This window comes from Fusarium mangiferae, assembly GCF_900044065.1.
Source record: "Fusarium mangiferae strain MRC7560 genome assembly, contig: FMAN_scaffold025, whole genome shotgun sequence".
Classification (NCBI taxonomy): Eukaryota; Fungi; Ascomycota; class Sordariomycetes; order Hypocreales; family Nectriaceae; genus Fusarium; species Fusarium mangiferae.
Window position 1 is genome coordinate 78899 of NW_024573945.1, and position 16066 is coordinate 94964.

Here is a 16066-nt window from a genome sequence, read left to right on the forward strand (position 1 = left end):
CTTATCTAGTTATCCACGACATGTGGCTTGTTGGACCAACGTGCATGGGCCGTTCAACATCCAAGCCACCCACCATCCTGCTTGATTTACCAATTATCTAGACTTCTTATTCGCTACTTAAATATCACGCCTCAAATACTGGCCCTCCACCAAATCTGGGTGCGCAATGTTGGTTGCACAATCAACAAGCTCAAATAGGTCATCCGGATGGACCTTTGTAATGCGGAATTCCCCTCGTGGTGCGCGGTAGCCTGGCTGGATGATCCAGACAGTCTCTCCAATTTCGAAAGGAAACTTGGGCAAAAGTGAGCGTTTGGTAGGTAACTAGTAATACGTAGTGCTTACAGGGATATTGTTATTGTAACGAGCCACATGAGCTTTTCTGTCGTCATCTCCGTCTTCATCCAGGACTTGTTGCACATCTGACTCCTCCTCTGATTTGCTGGGTGTGTTTTGAATTGGGGCTGTGGCGAGGCCTGCCGCTCCGCCTGCTTCGGGCTGGGCTGTGTTGTCTGCGTTTTCGGTCATGGTAATCCTTTGGAGACTATCACCATCAGCTATTCTTGTATAAGAGCCAGAGGTACGGACTGCTGTTCCCATATGCTTTCACCATCGCATCAAGAGTCCTTTATACAAAATATTAGTTGCAACACAACAGCCAGCTCAAACGAGAAAATCCCTCAGTAACCCCGCTCCTTGGCGCAGAGATAAAGAGCAGGGCGACAGAGTGCAGCACTGAACACCAATGGTAGCCTATTGTCTGAAACAAGGCAACGGTGGCGTTGATGGTGTGGTTGCACAAGGCCTGGGGGCTGTACTGTGACCAGGCTCCAACCCGTGGCTTGCAAGTCTGAGGCCCTCTACCCAAGCTGACTCTCGATTCTGTGTTTTTACGCATGGTAGGCATCAGTACGTTTGAAATTAGCAGTACATATCACCACTTCCCAGAGCTCTGAGTCCGGTATATTCAACCTTCGTATTAAATGATGAGCAGTACCATGTGTAAGTACGCTGTGCCCACTGTATCATTCAATCTTATTTAAGTGCTACTTGTTATCTTATCAGCGAAGATAGTGGCTCTTCGTCTCGTACTGCTGAGTCTTTTCTCCTTCGGGGCAAATGCTGACATGGCCAACAGTAGAGGATTATCGCCAGGGTTACCCTCGCCTGGCCAGATTCTTGACGTTAGACAAAAACTTTTCGATTCTTAAAAGATATGACTTCTTGCACATGAGAAGTATTCTGGACCTTCAGGATCAATTGTCAGAGCTTGAAGATCGGCTGAAAGCCTGTGATGACGTTGACAGGGTACAGCTGGGACTCTGCAGTCGTAGGCAGGATGCCAACATTACCCGTCGCGACATCCTGCAGCGGATCCGCTCAGCACTAGAGGTCTATGGTCGGTATACAACCAACCTCCGGCCATGCTTGAAGACTAACAGCCCTCAGACAAAGCCATCCAAGACTACAATAGCATGCTTCAGCTCCCCGAACCGCAGAGAGCACAACGGCAGAATGTAGAGAACTGGGTTTTGGGGAATAAGCCCCTGGTTCGGTCCGAGAGTGGATGCTTTCTCAACATGTCCAACGACACAGACTATGTGGCTCTTGGAGTAGCCCAGAGAAGCGACCGATCGGGGCTGGAGTCGCTTGCGGAACTGGCGTTGAGGACCTTTCCCAGTGTTAGAAGACTGGTAGGTTTACCCATGGACTGCTTAAGCGAGAGAGAAGTGCTAATACTGCAGCAGTTCTCTACTAGTGAGGTAAGAAGTGCTGGCCTATGGGACCTCGGTCTCCTTAGAAATCAACATCATGGACTGATAATACGTGTAGACCAAGACTCAGGACCCCAACATCTTCCTATTCTCCACTGTTCTTCTTGATCGCGTCATCAAAGCTTTTGTGGCTCTATTTGTCCCTCTATGGTTGGTTCTTCCTACAATTATCCTCCAAGCTTCCTCGGGAAGTCTCCCCAGATCTATAGTTTTCGCCTTCTTCATTTTCGGGACATCCATCATGCTCTTCGCTGCTGTCGACTTGACGAAACACAACTTTCTAGTTGCTCTGATAACGTAAGTCTAATAGATTAGCGCTCTCACATTTCTGTGGAAACAAGTCCTCACTAACATGATACTTTCTGGCCAGATACGCCACACTCCTCGGTGCATTCCTAGCAGAATCTCGCTAGAAGAGACAATCCTTTAACTCGGCGTGCATGGCATGATTTCTGCAAATGGTGTCCCTGATAGACTAGCATGGCGGCCTGGAAGGATATTGAAACTCTAAGGATATAATTTTGGCATATTTGCTATTTTAACCACTTGCAGCAGCACATTCCCTGAGTGGACAAAGAACCCTCTCTCGCACCACCTTTTGTGATTCCCAATCTTCGAGTGTCTTCCATGGTCTATTCTCTATACAGACTTTAACTGTTTCGGCATACCGCGTGCCTGCTGCATGCGCGAGTTTGGAAGATGCAACTTTGAGAAATAAGCTGCGAAGCATCTCGGGGTCGCCAATATGCGCAAAGTCGTTCCGCTTCGTGTCCAGTGTAGGGATCTTTAGCCAAGCCCCTATCTCTATTAGGAGGATTCCCTGCCCCATCAAGCAAATTAGACAGTGTAATATTTAGGAATATTAATGTACTTACCAGTGCATATATGTCGTGATGTTTTTCGAAGCGTGCCGATCTCCCCCATCGCTCCGGGTGCCTATAAATATTGTTTTGCGTCGTGAAATCTACTGTGTTTCTTGTTTCTGCATCTGCCGGACGAGAGCAGTCAAACCCGATCAGGAACGGGTTCTCAAAGTCCCAACTATCTGCCAAGGAATTGCCTCTATCACTCTCTGGTGCATCAAATAGAATGATGTTCTCATTCTTAATGTTCTTGTGATACCACCCAATCGAGTGAAGATGTAGGATAGCTTCGCAGATGATTTGAGCCAGCCGTATTCGATGATTCAAAGGAACGTATTTGGCCTGCCCAATCAACTCTGCAAGAGATATGCACCTTCGGCCCCCGAACCTCTCATCGATAAGATGAACGAGTCCAAACCGAGGTCCGCAGAGCGTCTCGTGAGTGAAGCCGGAGATATCGAAGCAGCCGAATGCCGGGCTTTTGGATTCAGCAAGAAGCGCTATAATGCGCCTGATTTGATATGACATACGACTGCAGGCCTCGGGGTCTTCGTCAAGATAGTAGATATACTCAACCAGCACGTCACGGCCGGCCTGTGTACCATGTCTTATCCGCTGGTTTAGGCTTGCTGTGTCGCTAAAGCTCACCCGAGTTGAGTTCCCCAGCACCTTTTCGTCGTCAAGTAGAGTTAAGCGCATGGCAATTTTGCTCCGGATGTCTTCAAGAGCAGTAGAATCGCTGTCATCCAAACTACTCAGCGTGCACCTGTCCATTGCCGCAAGTGAATCTCCCAGAAAGTCTACTAGTTTGGAAGAGGCTGTCCTGAGTCCTTCTAGAACAGCATGAGATGTTCTAGACCTTACTGAAAGTGCGTCACCTGAGGCGAAAACAGCAAGCTTGAGCTCATCGAGTAGCCTCTGAGCTTCAGTCCGCCCTTCTTGGGAGAGGAATGGTGAGGCTTCGGTTCTCTCCTGTTCATACGCCGCTTCACAGACATATGTTCCCATCTTACTTATGTCTTGTGCCTACGAGGCAACCCGGTCAATAAGCTGTATATCTTCGACGGATGCTGGTGAGTCCCGGGTAAGCCAGCGAAGCAGGCTTGGTAGCATTGCTCTGTCTAGAGGATCGAAGAGACATAGCCGAAGATACATGGAGTTGATAGATTGCGAGATAGTTTGAGGGAGAGACTCTGAGGCCTTGTCCCCAGTGGTCAGTCTTGTCAACCTGATTGGGCCCTCTGACGCAGCTCCAGCCAGAGAGACTAGGAACGGTTGTCGCTTCAAACCAGCTTCCGCGATTACCATGCGACTCTGGAGGGCGGCAAGTGTTACATGCCCTTCGCTCGACATTGCAAACTTCATCTCTCGCAAGAGAACTTTGGTGAAAGACGGCCATTTCTTCAATCCCGTTGGTACCCAGTTGTCCTTGTCGGTGGCGGCCAAGAACTCGATCTTACGAGAGGTGTGAGGTCGTACAGCTTGTCCCGCATAGCAACAGTCGAGAATAATGGCCACATCACCCAGAGAGAGAAACAGTTGGGGCTGGATGTTGGACCAATCGAGCGTTGGACCGCCGCATATCTTTCTGCAGTAGATACACGGTCAGCTAGTGTCTGTTAGGTGCGGCCGATTACCTACGCTGCCCAAGTACAAGGACTTCTTGCCTCTGTGCCACTCTCTCCTCCGCCGTGTCCACTATAGAAGATGATGAGGAGGTCGTCTGCTCCACCAAAGTTCTTGATGAACTGAGCGACACATACATTGAGGGAAAGTTCGGGATCCTGAGATGGTATTCTGAAAGGCCAAATGGCATAGTTGAAAGTCTGGCTAAACATGTCCTTGACTTCCGCAACTTCCCTGTCAAAGTCGACTCCAAAGTCATGGTCCTTCCATGTAATTATAAGCACATTTACAGTGGCGTATCTCTGTGTTCTGAGAGGTCGGTATTCAGTCAGCTTGTCGCCAATGGCCTGCTGACAGGTATTCAAGCAAGCCATTTTTGAGATCTGCGTTCGGGTTAATTTTGAATGGTGTTTGTTCTTAATGTGACTTATGCAATAGGCTGATGATAATTGATCAGTTTCAACCTTTGTTACAGCCTGATGTTTATTAGTATAGTTTGTATTGGAGCTTAGTCTTCATTGTGCCATACAGCCTGATTTATGCCCAACATCCTCCTAGGACTAAACGGCACGGAAGATTGTTACTTCCGCAAGCCACGTAAGCCGATATTATTCAACTTAAATATAACATACCTGTGGAGTGGAAAAGCCTAATACTTTTTGTTGGGCAACTACTTTACAACAACATCTCATCATATCTTGCAATATATATATTCTATCCAACTAATGGTAGCACATCCCCATGACGCTCTTTATTGTCTACCCAGTTACCATGAATCTGGTTCTTAGTCCGGAATGGCAATTGAATAACAGCAACGGGCTTCTCAAAGTGTCTAGTATCCAACACAATCAGGTTCACTACGGTTGACATCCGTTCTCTGAACCATGGCCAATACCCACCCATCTCCCTCGGTAGCACCCTTAGAACGAGGTATAAAGATTGGTTCTTCAGCTACAGCATGAGACCCTGGATCGAAAAAGGTACAGCGGTTACTCTCTTTCTCAAGCATAACATAGCCATTCAGGCATAGCGGCACAACTGGCGGTGCAGTATTTGGTCGATAGGGTAGCAACACGGGTGCGAATATGCGGTCGTACGGACGCGTAAGAAACTTTTCATCCATACAAGCAAACTCACTTGGGAGATCGAGGATGACTTCCGGATCTTTCACTTTGGTCCCGCTCGGTTGATTGACATCGATCTCCCAGCGAACATAGTCGGCTTTCAGATCTCTCACGTCAGGCTCCCCTGGGGGTTCAAACCAGGGAAGGATATTATAGAGAACTCGAGAGCTCTCAAAGTAAAGCTTCCCATCCTCGTCTTCCCAAGACCCAGCGGTGTGAATGGCAGTAGAGTTTTTCCAGTGATAGACCCGTGACTCGCCCTTGCTCCAGCCCGATGGCAGAGCGTCAGGCCTCCTTGGTACGACAATGAACGTAGCAGGACGATCGTAGCTAAACAGCCAATGTGGACCGCCAGACTCAATTCTGTCCAAATGGGCCTCAAATGGCCGCGGGACGAGAATAATGTAATTGGCTATCATGGCGCAGTCATGGATAAACGCGCACCAAGGCGATTAAATCCACTGCTTGTCTCTGATCTTTCCACTTTAATCAAGTGTGTAGATTATAATATCTATTGTAGCCAAGCCCTTTGCTTTATTACCGAAGCAGACCAGCTTATTAGTGAATGGATCAAGCTTTGTGTAAGCAGAAAAGGTTTTCCCTGGAAAGGCGAAAGGGTCAAATCCGAGAGTATAAAGTGTATTAGGGTGTATCTCATATAGTTAAGCGACTTCTTTAAGAGCAAGAAGTCGTCCAGCCCAGTAGATCCTATTTATGTTTGCTGTAGAGTTAATAGCTGTGCGTATGCAGGGATGGTGCATAAAGAAATTCCGGTAGAGGCCAAACAGTCTTTTCTTGGCCTGCCTTTCTAATTTAAGGCGCTCTGTTTCGACTTATTTAATCTTTATATTAATACGGCCATTTTTAATATGCAGCGCACAGATATTACCATCGCCCTCAATAGCGGGATTATTAAGCATTAGGGGATATAGGGGATCAACCATTATACGGCAGAAGGTGCCATTAATCTCCTTCGGTATGTCTCCAAGGACCACCAGATCAGTTATTTCACCCTCGAACCGGCCTGGCACGCCATGCTGGGAAAACTCAAAGGACTGTCTCCATGCCGACGGCAGCCCGAAAAAGGTATCTCCGTCGATTGTTTGAGTATCTTGCGCCATATTTGATATGCTGAAGAGGTTGAAGAGATATGTTAAAGTGATTGGAGAGGTCTGTCAGAAATGGAGAAACTGGATGTTTGACGACGGTGATCCATTTATAATCGAAACACATAGGGACTATGGTCAGTGCTTTTCAAGTCAAGCTGTACAAGTGCCGTATTGATATGCCGACCAAGTCCCCACTACCGTCTACATTTCATGTATAAGACTGACGCATGTATGGAACATGCTTTCAGTTTTCTGCAGAATGCTAATCAAAACTCGTTATTGGCTCGGCTTTGCCCACGTGGAATTAACACAATGGAGCATCTGTCTGGAAGAACATCCGGTATCTCGGAAACCCTCAGGCCCAAATTTGAGCCGTCTTCCGGAATCTCAGCAAGTGCCGCTTAACAGGACAGACTAAGGACACCTCTGTTTAATCAATATCTCAAAGGGGCAAGTCTATATTTTCGCACCCTGATCACTTGCTTGATCTAAGCGTGTCAGTTACTAAATCTTCTGTCAGGACCTTTGACCTGATACTGTATAGCTACCAGCACGTGTATTGGCAGGCCTACTTAAGGCGTCTTAAATCGAACAGGAAGAGGACACATGACTCATAGTGCCTTGTAATTATATTAATATCAGAAATGCCAGAGAATGATTAAAGTACCAATGTATTGTATAGTCTATACTCTGGAACACGTCCTGTTCAACGCAGTGCCACAACTATATAACTTATCGCTCGAATGAACTGCGATGCAACAGCAACTATTACTAGACGCAGCCACTTAAGTCCTCTCCCCGCATTCCCTCCCCGCATTCTCTTCTGATTTCCGATTTCCGATTGATCGTCGTAGGTATCAACTCTCCAGGCATCCCTGATACCGATTATTGATGTCTCAGAAGGGAAATCTACCTCGGGAGCTATACCGTGTCAGGCATCGCCCCTCTACAACCCTCGGCATTAGGCCCCTACTGACCCGGATAGCCTTGGTCAAAGCTCAATCGTCCCAATATCGTGGAGAAGGTTCAATCATCCCACATTAGCTACTCAAACTTTATTTCCCCAGACTTCTGAATTGACACTAGCTATTGGGAGGCCTAGGGCCTCATTGGCCCGTCTCCCCATTGTGGCGGAGGAGCATGATACACCCAAGAGGCCTACATCTCTTTACCTATATAGGAGCAGCTTCATGAATATGAATCTGGGTAAAAGGGAATTATCACTTCATTCCAACTCATCTCCTACATTAAGCCTTGCTGCCATTTAGGTTTGTAGTGAACCCCAGATACAATAAGATGCATCAACAGCATGAGACCTCGAGGTATGTCCAATGCCTATGTCCAGATCACGTTCTGGGAGCAATGTCCGGCTCTAATACACCCCAGTGGCGTCGAAGAGCCAAAGGTGCCTGGCACCATTGATATGAAGGTTACAGGTATGAAGCAATTTGCAGATCCCATTATACTGTATCTAAAGCCAACTGATGTGTAGACGACAGTAGAACTGCATATGGTCTTTCTTTAACACCAACTCCCTCCGCCGATCCAAATGATCCACTCAACGTACGTACCAACCCTTGTCTTTGTTACAGCGACTATGCTCGACTAGAGTAATAACCTCGTTCTATTAGTGGACCCAAAGAAAGAAATACTCGATCCTGTTCCTCGTTTCCGCGTATTCCTTCCTAGCCAACGGTGCATTGTTCGGCCCAAGTGTCTATGTCAACTTCCTCGCTCAGCGATTTGGTAAAACACCAAGTGAGACATCGCAGCTGGTGAATAACCCAAATCTCCTCTTCGGCTTGGGTAAGAAAACTCCACTAAAATTGGGAATACTGCTAATGTCAGGGCTTTGGTCTTTTGCTGAGCAGGCTCTCTTGTTTTCGTCCCCATGTATCAGAAAATAGGCCGCAGACCTACAATGCTAATCTCGATCCTTATCGTGAGTTCTGAGCCTCCCAGCGATGAAAGCAATATACCGACACATGAAATAGTTCTGCATTGGCTTGCTAGGCTGTGCTCTATCCAAATCATACGATGTCCTGATGGGCTTCCGAATGGTTCACGGTTTCGGCTCATCAGTTTGCGAAGCATTACCAGCTCAAGCTGTCGCTGATGTCTTCTTTTTTCACGAACGAGGAAAGGCCCTGGGCTGGTATACCTGTCAGTGTTGCTATTTCTTTGAGCCATTTGGCTTCATCTCCAAAGCCGCCACCACTAACATATTGAGTCAATAGTTGCACTTGTAACTGGAACTCTAAGTGCCACTGCTGCTAGTTATATGTTGTCCAGTGGATTGTCGTATAATCTATTCTTCTGGATAGAATTTGCCATCGGATGCGTCCTCTTCCTCGCCACTCTCGCCTTTTTCGAGGAGACAATGTACCTCGAGGAACGCCAACCTCCTTCACCCTCCAGTCAACAGCCAATTGACGCCGATTCCACAAAAGACGAACCCCAAGCAACTTCAGAATGCATGGAATCTAGACTTGAGGAATCTATAGCAGTTCCACGAAGGAAGACCTACCTGGAGCAGTGCAAAATCTTCGGAAAGACGGATCCCAGTACCCCAGTCTTCATGATGATGGTAAGAATCATCCAACAAGGAATCCCATAGACTAAGCACTAACGGAAGACTTCTAGATCCGATCCTTTACTTACCTCATTGTACCCCAGGTGTTTTGGGTCTGCTCTACTTACGGTAGGTACTTTCTTTAGAAAGAAAGACCTTATGGCTGACTTTGTATAGGGATGGTTATTGGGCTTGCTGGCCTCGCCTTCACTTCTACTTTCCCAAACATTGTTGCAGCTCCTCCATACTCTTGGCCAATTGTAGGATACCCTTTAGTGAACTCTGTTTTCCTTCTGCGCTTTCGATGACGGGTTGATACTAAATATGAAACCAGGAGAATACCGGCCTCGTGGCAATATCAGCATTTATTGGCTATTTAGTAGCAGCAGGACCCTTTAGCACCGTCCCGGATCGAGTCTCGGCTTGGCTTGCTCGTAAGAATAATAATATTCACGAAGCCGAGTACCGCCTTTGGTGTCTAGTCGTTGTCTTTTTTGTCTCCCCGGCAGCACTTATCTTGTATGGATACAGTGCAGAGAAACAGTTGCATTGGTTCGGACTTGTCTTTGCTGTGGGGTTGTTCCAGTTCGGTATGTGTTATGAAATGGCATTACGGGTGTAGGTACTAACATAAATGACTTGTATAGGAGCTTTCTTCTATCTCACTTACACGCTTGCATATGCTATGGACTCTTATGAGTCCAAGATGCCTGAGATGTTGATTGCGATGAATATTGGCAAACAGTCTATCTCTTTTGCATTTGGTTATAAAGTGATTGACTGGGTCCAGGCCAATGGCTACATTAATGTCTTTGCAGGTATCTTTTGTGGCGTGCTAACTATTAACAATCTCTTCGTTTTTATCTTCCTGATTTTTGGAAAGTGGTTCCGACGATGGCTCAGCACTACTGCTCTCTCGAAGATGCATAGGGAGAGCTTGGGTTAAGATGGCAGGGCTACGAGGGTGTCTGAGTACCATTAGTTGGTATTAGTGATTTCTCAGTTTGTTTTCATCTTTAAGTTTCTTCAGCCACCTATAGCTACTATTTTTTCCTCTCAATAATGTAGTTAGTTTAGCTACAATAAATAGCAAAAGGCCTCTATATCTTTTACCCCCTGGGGATTATTGCTCAGTGTAGTTTATACCTATAAATATATATTAAACTTGTTCCCTCGACTTTTATCAATTGAAGTAGTGCTTAAAATGGTAATAATAGGGCATATAAGGAAATAGTTAAATAAAGAGGAAATGGTCTGCAGTGCGCTTATTTCAGACTCTGGAATGTAGCAGATATATAGTGTGAGCAGTAATGAAGAGTGTCTTCTAGTTATGTGTTTTTAAATATAGAGAATGGCATAAAAATTGCTGTTTATATATATTACTAAAAAGTGATAATAAGGCCAAAGAAGCAAGAGATTACATAAAGACTGTAGTTTCCCTTAAGCCTTAAATATATATTATTATAAAAATGAAACGCATAAAGATACTTCTGCTTTAAATATGTCTACATGTAGTTAAGTGTTTGGTTTGTTTATCTAGAATATTAATAGGCACACTGCATGACTCGTGCTCAGAATGCAACCATACTGACAGGGTTCAATCTCGTATCACGACTCTTGGCAGGGGAGTTCATTTCTGTTCTGGGAAAATCCCCCGTATAAGGGGCTCGAGCGTACCATCTTCCTTTGACATATTAAAGTATCATCAGCTGTTCAAAATTTACACAATCATCCCTCTCTTCATTACCCATTTCAAGATGCGCTTCTGTCCAACATTGGCCTTTGTAGCCTATCTTGCATCTGGTGTGCAGGCGCATTTGCCTTACTACAGGCATGCACGAAACAACAACGCTTTGACCGTCTTTCTGGAGCCCGTACTTGGGCAATCGACGCAGGTCAATGTCTCTATTAAGAACGGCGGGCCTACTGATCTGAGTCTCCTCAAAATTGGTACAATTCTTGATGATAGACCTGTGAAGAAACTATCTCTGAAGGATGAGAGCGGCACGTTGTCCTCCGAGCCCAAGGGCCAAGTTGCTAACATGAGGCAGGAAATGAGGTATCTTTTATGGGCATTGAGCTGAGCCTCTACTACGATGGACTCAAGTCCAATCATTTTGAGACGCTCAAAATCGGGTCTTCTATCTTTCGAACTATCGACTTATCTACCATGTACGATTTGAAGGCTGGTACATACTCTGTGTATGCTGAGGGTAGTATTCCCGCTGCTTCAAAGGAATCTAGCAAACCAATTCCCGTTTCCTTTAAGTCCGAGGCTCTGTCGATGAGGATCACCAAAGCTTCATCAGCTGAGGCAAAGCAAAAAGCATCGAAGCGCACCATTCTCCAGGGGGACTCTTGCACTACTGAGAAGCTCGATATCACTGCCAACGGTGTAAAGAACTGCGAAACTCTTGCCCGGGCCGCAGCTAAAGACGCATCTGACGTTCACTCCGCGAGGTTCGTCGAGTACTTTAAGTCAAACGAGACCGTGGCTCGTGAGCACGTGACCGGCCGGCTTCTCGCCGTCGCGGAAGAGTGTTCCACTTCAGACAGTGGCAATACACGAGTCTTTTGCAGAGATGAGATTGGATACTGTGAGAGCGACGGTCCTTTGATCGCTTACACGACCTGGGTCAACGGCTATGTCACCATGTGTCCGCTATTCTACGATACGCTGCCCCCTCTACCACAAAAGTGTCATAAGCAGGACCACGCCACCACGACGATCCACGAGATGACGCATGCTAGAGCCGTGTATGAGCAGGAGGTTTCAACTCAGGATTATGCTTATGGCTATGAGAACTCTACTGCTTTGGATCCTCTGTCTTGTCTTTACAACGCTGATTCATATTCTCTGTACGCCAACGGTAAGTTCACTAGAATCCAAGGCCTTATGAATCATTGAGATGTGCTGACAGTCCTCAAGCGGTTTACTTGGATTGTTGATAGTGTCAGGTGTGCAAATACAAGCACAGTGAACAGTTCAAAGAAGTTACGATAGCCTGCTATTGAGTGTGATATGTAAGAATAAAATATATAACATAGAAGTGTAGATGCCCTTATTTATTTCACCCGAGAGTTGATTGATCCCGCAATTTAGTTGACGTGGGCATTAAAGTTGGTGACGGTGAGCTTAGCATTGCTTCCACTATTGACTAGTTAGTATGTGACTGTCAAGAAGAAGAAAGGTTAACTTACGTGAAAGGCTCGGTACCGAATTGGAAGGCTGTAGTTGCAGTGTTAGTCAATGGATTCACGTAGAGTACAGAGGTACATACTGAGGAGATACTGCTTGCTGGCGGGGTAGTTCTGGCTGTTGGCAAGGTAGTTGAAGAATTGCTTGACATCGGAGTTGAAGCTGTTGACAGGGTTGGCGGCGACGAAGCTGAAGACCTTCATGCTTCCGTTCATGCCCACCCAGAGCTCCCAGCTGCGACCCTCAATGGTGACGGTGGTCTGCTTAGATCCAATAGGCTGGACGTTACCATATCGGGCGAGCCTATCCCGAGGCATATTAGTCCCTCTGCAATATCCGATGTTAGTCAGGGGCACTCACCAGATCATAAGCTCATAGTCACCACTGTAGGTAACATGGTTGGGGTCAGCAGCCGTGAAGAGATCGTAGGCAACGTTGGCGCGAACGTTGGTGCCGCTGTAGGACCAAGCAGCAGCAGACTGCATGTTGCTGATGGAGCTGACGATGCGCTTGGTGCCAATCTGGAGAGCAGAGTTGGGGTACGCCTTGACGTTGTCCTGGCCGCCGGACCAGGTCCAGTCAACGTGCCATCCGGCGCCGTTGCTGTTGGACCAGTCGATGTAAGTGCACTGAGAACCAGAGCCGGAACTCTGACCCCAGCGGTTGTTGTTGAACTCGTAGCCGCCGTTGGCATAGTAGGAGTACTGATCGCAGAGAGACTGGGCGAGAGCGAAGGGGGCGAAAAGCCCGGCGAGGAAGACAAGAGAGCCCTTCATTGTGAGTTTGTTATAAGATAGAGTGGTTGTTTATAGAAGATAGACAATGAGTTGCTATTGATTTGGATATCTGATGAAGGACTATATTCACGACATCTTATGCCTTCCTTTATACTCATCTCCCAATGGAGAATTTACTCACATGCTATACCGAATTGAACCACGGAAGTTTCTCCGTGAACATATCAAGGCCTCAATCTGGAGCTCATTCATCTCAACTCACAACAATGGCCAGTTACGATGAAGCTGTCGTACATTCAGAGAACATAGTCGGTCCTTTTCTCAAGTGCAAGGCTCACTTTCTTGCAGACTAACGGAGCTTTTTAAACATGAGCCGACGGATTTCCCACCATCTTGGCCATAGCTCAGTTATCTACGCTGGAACCGAAAGACACCGAAGTGAGATGAACCCCTGCTACTGTCACTCTGAAACAAACGCAGGTTAGTGAACCATTTGTCATCACCCTGGTTCTTGGGTCGCGTTCTCCACCGAGCTCGGCAATCCTTGGTGGAAACGGGGGTTGCATCCGGAGCTCTGGATAAACTAACCTGCTCGTTCAAGCTCGTTCATGGTAACTTTCCCGCGGGATTGATGCCATGGAAAACAAGCCCCCCTGGCTTATATATGGGACACCTGCCAGACTTGGTGTTGAACTCCCTAGTCGGCCTATCACGAGGTCTACCAAACGGAGGCTAGACTCCGTTCTGGAATGGGACAAGTTCAGAGTGTGGGGAAGCGAGAGCAGCTTCAGGAACAGGTTTGGGAAACGGTCCAACGGGCCGGAAAAAACGTCAATCATTCTTGATTTGGACGTCAACACAGCTTCATAATCGGCCCATTTATGCCAGGTCAAAGTCTATTCCACTGCTCCTTGTATCATGGTTGATAAGATAGTTGGGATACCGATAAGGCTTATCGTCGAAGCCACGTTCTAAGCCACGGGATGTGGGGGATTGCGTGCTCTACCCGGGAGCAAGAATGAATTTATACATTTAAGAGGGCTGCTTCTCTCAGAAACTACCAAAATCACCCTATACTCGTTTTATCAGCTATTACCAATTCTTTGCCAAGAAACGGTTAAATAGACAAAATGTTAACGTAGCAGTCTTTTTACCTCCGCACTTACTTGCATCTGGTACGTAGATCGTTGTTGTCAGTGCATTTCAAGATTCAATTCCTACAGGCGCGCAAAGACTCACAACACGAGCTCGGGAAAAACACCAATACCATATTTGGTAAATTTGATCGTGTTATGCATTTCAAGTATGCTATAGCCATCACGCCGTCTTTTAACAATTCTCCCGTTGCAGCCTCGCCCCATCAGGAAAAACTTGTCCGAAGTGAGGCAGCTTATCGATAAGCCCAACAAGGCATTCAGCTCGGGGCAAGTGCCCCAAACGGTACGCAGTTTGCGATGTCAAGTTTTCTGGAAGGTTTTGAGGTAATAATCCTAATTTTACGCTTGTTTGGCAATAATTGTAGGCGAAATTTCAGTGCCAGCGTCCAAGAAACAGACATCCTCAGCAATTGATGGAAAATGACCTACCGGCTAATAATGAAACTATTGCTGTTTCGAAACATCCCCATGCAAGTCTCAGTGCGACAGGGGATGTAGCCCACGGACCCACAGACTCCGGATCCCTCATTCGATCATTGATGGACATTGTCGGCTGTTTGGAGAAATGGATTGACTACCGGGTGAACTTGTTTGGACTGCGCATGACAATGATCTGTGCAGGATGACCGGTTTGGGAAACTCCTGGTGAGGAGTATTCAGGGCTGGCACGGGTGAAGCTTCGGCAGCTGGAAATCAGGGCAACGTCGAGTAATACGAGAACTATATAATCATCTTCAGTTCTTCAACTTTCAGAGATTTAATTCCTCTTCATCACACAAGGATCTGCCAGACAGAACCAACCACTTTCTTCTTCTTCTTCTCCACCTGGAATCACCAAGAACAGGCTCGGTCCTTTCGTTCACAATGAAGTCTCTTCTCACCCTCACCCTCGCCCTCTTCGCCTCAGCTGGGCTCGGCGACGCTGCCTCAGCTGGCTGTGGCAAGCAACCTCCCTCCAGCGGCGTCAAGACCATGCAAGTCAACGGCAAGAACCGCGAGTACACCCTCCAGCTGCCCAACAACTACCAGAACAACAAACCCCACCGTCTCGTCTTCGGCTACCACTGGCTCAGCGGAAACATGGGCAACGTTGTCCAGGGCGGTTACTATGGTCTTCGCAACTTGGCTGGCGACTCTACCATCTTCATCGCTCCCAACGGTCTCAACGCTGGCTGGGCTAACCAGGGCGGTGAGGATATCACCTTCACTGATCAGATGCTTGCTTTTGCCAAGCAGAACCTCTGCATTGATGAGAAGCAAGTTTTCGCTACCGGATTCAGCTATGGTGGTGCCATGAGCCACAGTGTCGCCTGCTCACGACCCAGTACGTCATCATCCTTATAAATCCCAAGTCATATACTAACTCATCATAGACGACTTCGCTGCTGTCGCCGTCATTTCTGGTGCTCTTCTCTCCGGCTGCAACGGTGGCAACACTCCCGTCTCTTACCTCCACATCCACGGATCCGCCGACAACGTTCTCAGCATTCAGCAGGGCCGCCAGCTCCGCGACAAGTGGATCGGCACCAACGGCTGCCAGCAGAAGCAGGTCAACGATCCCTCTCCCGGTGCCCAGAACTACGTCAAGACCTCTTACACCTGCAGCCGCAAGCCCGTTACTTGGATCGGACACGGTGGTGGCCACGTTGCCGACCCTACTGCCAACGGTCAGAAGTTCGCCCCTGGTGAGACCTGGAGCTTCTTCAACGCCGCGGCTGGTACTAGCGCTAAGCTCCGCTGCTAAATAATCTAAGGGTTTGCAGACTTTGAGGACAGCCAATGCTTTGACTATCTCCAAGTCTTGCATTTGAGAAGTGGGGAGGAAGATCTCACATTCCTTGTATATTGCAACCTGGTGGAAGTATTATTATATACAAATGGTCCAGTCCTACCGAGGGATCCAG

At 47.2% G+C, this 16066-nt stretch overlaps 8 protein-coding genes across 8 annotated transcripts; 4 read left to right on the forward strand and 4 right to left on the reverse strand.

Annotated features, from left to right (window-relative positions):
• Positions 1-117: 117 nt before the first annotated feature.
• Positions 118-528, reverse strand: FMAN_16263 (uncharacterized protein; the record flags this gene model as incomplete). Its single annotated transcript, XM_041825907.1, has 2 exons — positions 118-294; positions 346-528. 2 exons carry the CDS (start codon positions 526-528, stop codon positions 118-120), a joined length of 360 nt encoding a protein of 119 aa, XP_041691241.1.
• A 702-nt stretch (positions 529-1230) lies between these two features.
• FMAN_06830 (uncharacterized protein) lies at positions 1231-2188 on the forward strand (the record flags this gene model as incomplete). The annotated part of the gene is made up of 5 exons (XM_041825908.1): positions 1231-1399; positions 1450-1694; positions 1749-1763; positions 1834-2072; positions 2146-2188. 5 exons carry the CDS (start codon positions 1231-1233, stop codon positions 2186-2188), a joined length of 711 nt encoding a protein of 236 aa, XP_041691242.1.
• Positions 2189-2313: 125 nt separating this feature from the next.
• FMAN_06829 (uncharacterized protein) lies at positions 2314-4638 on the reverse strand (the record flags this gene model as incomplete). The annotated part of the gene is made up of 4 exons (XM_041825909.1): positions 2314-2595; positions 2651-3610; positions 3674-4226; positions 4280-4638. 4 exons carry the CDS (start codon positions 4636-4638, stop codon positions 2314-2316), a joined length of 2154 nt encoding a protein of 717 aa, XP_041691243.1.
• Positions 4639-5096: 458 nt separating this feature from the next.
• FMAN_06828 (uncharacterized protein) lies at positions 5097-5807 on the reverse strand (the record flags this gene model as incomplete). The annotated part of the gene is made up of 1 exon (XM_041825910.1): positions 5097-5807. One exon carries the CDS (start codon positions 5805-5807, stop codon positions 5097-5099), a length of 711 nt encoding a protein of 236 aa, XP_041691244.1.
• A 1999-nt stretch (positions 5808-7806) lies between these two features.
• FMAN_06827 (uncharacterized protein) lies at positions 7807-10015 on the forward strand (the record flags this gene model as incomplete). The annotated part of the gene is made up of 10 exons (XM_041825912.1): positions 7807-7933; positions 7990-8060; positions 8129-8303; positions 8366-8439; positions 8492-8660; positions 8735-9084; positions 9141-9198; positions 9247-9353; positions 9404-9659; positions 9717-10015. The coding sequence occupies 10 exons, from the start codon at positions 7807-7809 to the stop codon at positions 10013-10015; spliced, it is 1686 nt and encodes a 561-aa protein (XP_041691245.1).
• An 811-nt stretch (positions 10016-10826) lies between these two features.
• Positions 10827-12018, forward strand: FMAN_06826 (uncharacterized protein; the record flags this gene model as incomplete). Its single annotated transcript, XM_041825913.1, has 3 exons — positions 10827-11019; positions 11121-11939; positions 11999-12018. 3 exons carry the CDS (start codon positions 10827-10829, stop codon positions 12016-12018), a joined length of 1032 nt encoding a protein of 343 aa, XP_041691246.1.
• A 150-nt stretch (positions 12019-12168) lies between these two features.
• FMAN_06825 (putative endoglucanase I precursor) lies at positions 12169-13044 on the reverse strand (the record flags this gene model as incomplete). The annotated part of the gene is made up of 4 exons (XM_041825914.1): positions 12169-12220; positions 12271-12298; positions 12351-12571; positions 12629-13044. The coding sequence occupies 4 exons, from the start codon at positions 13042-13044 to the stop codon at positions 12169-12171; spliced, it is 717 nt and encodes a 238-aa protein (XP_041691247.1).
• A 1982-nt stretch (positions 13045-15026) lies between these two features.
• FMAN_06824 (uncharacterized protein) lies at positions 15027-15906 on the forward strand (the record flags this gene model as incomplete). The annotated part of the gene is made up of 2 exons (XM_041825915.1): positions 15027-15486; positions 15536-15906. 2 exons carry the CDS (start codon positions 15027-15029, stop codon positions 15904-15906), a joined length of 831 nt encoding a protein of 276 aa, XP_041691248.1.
• Between the last annotated feature and the right edge of the window lie 160 nt (positions 15907-16066).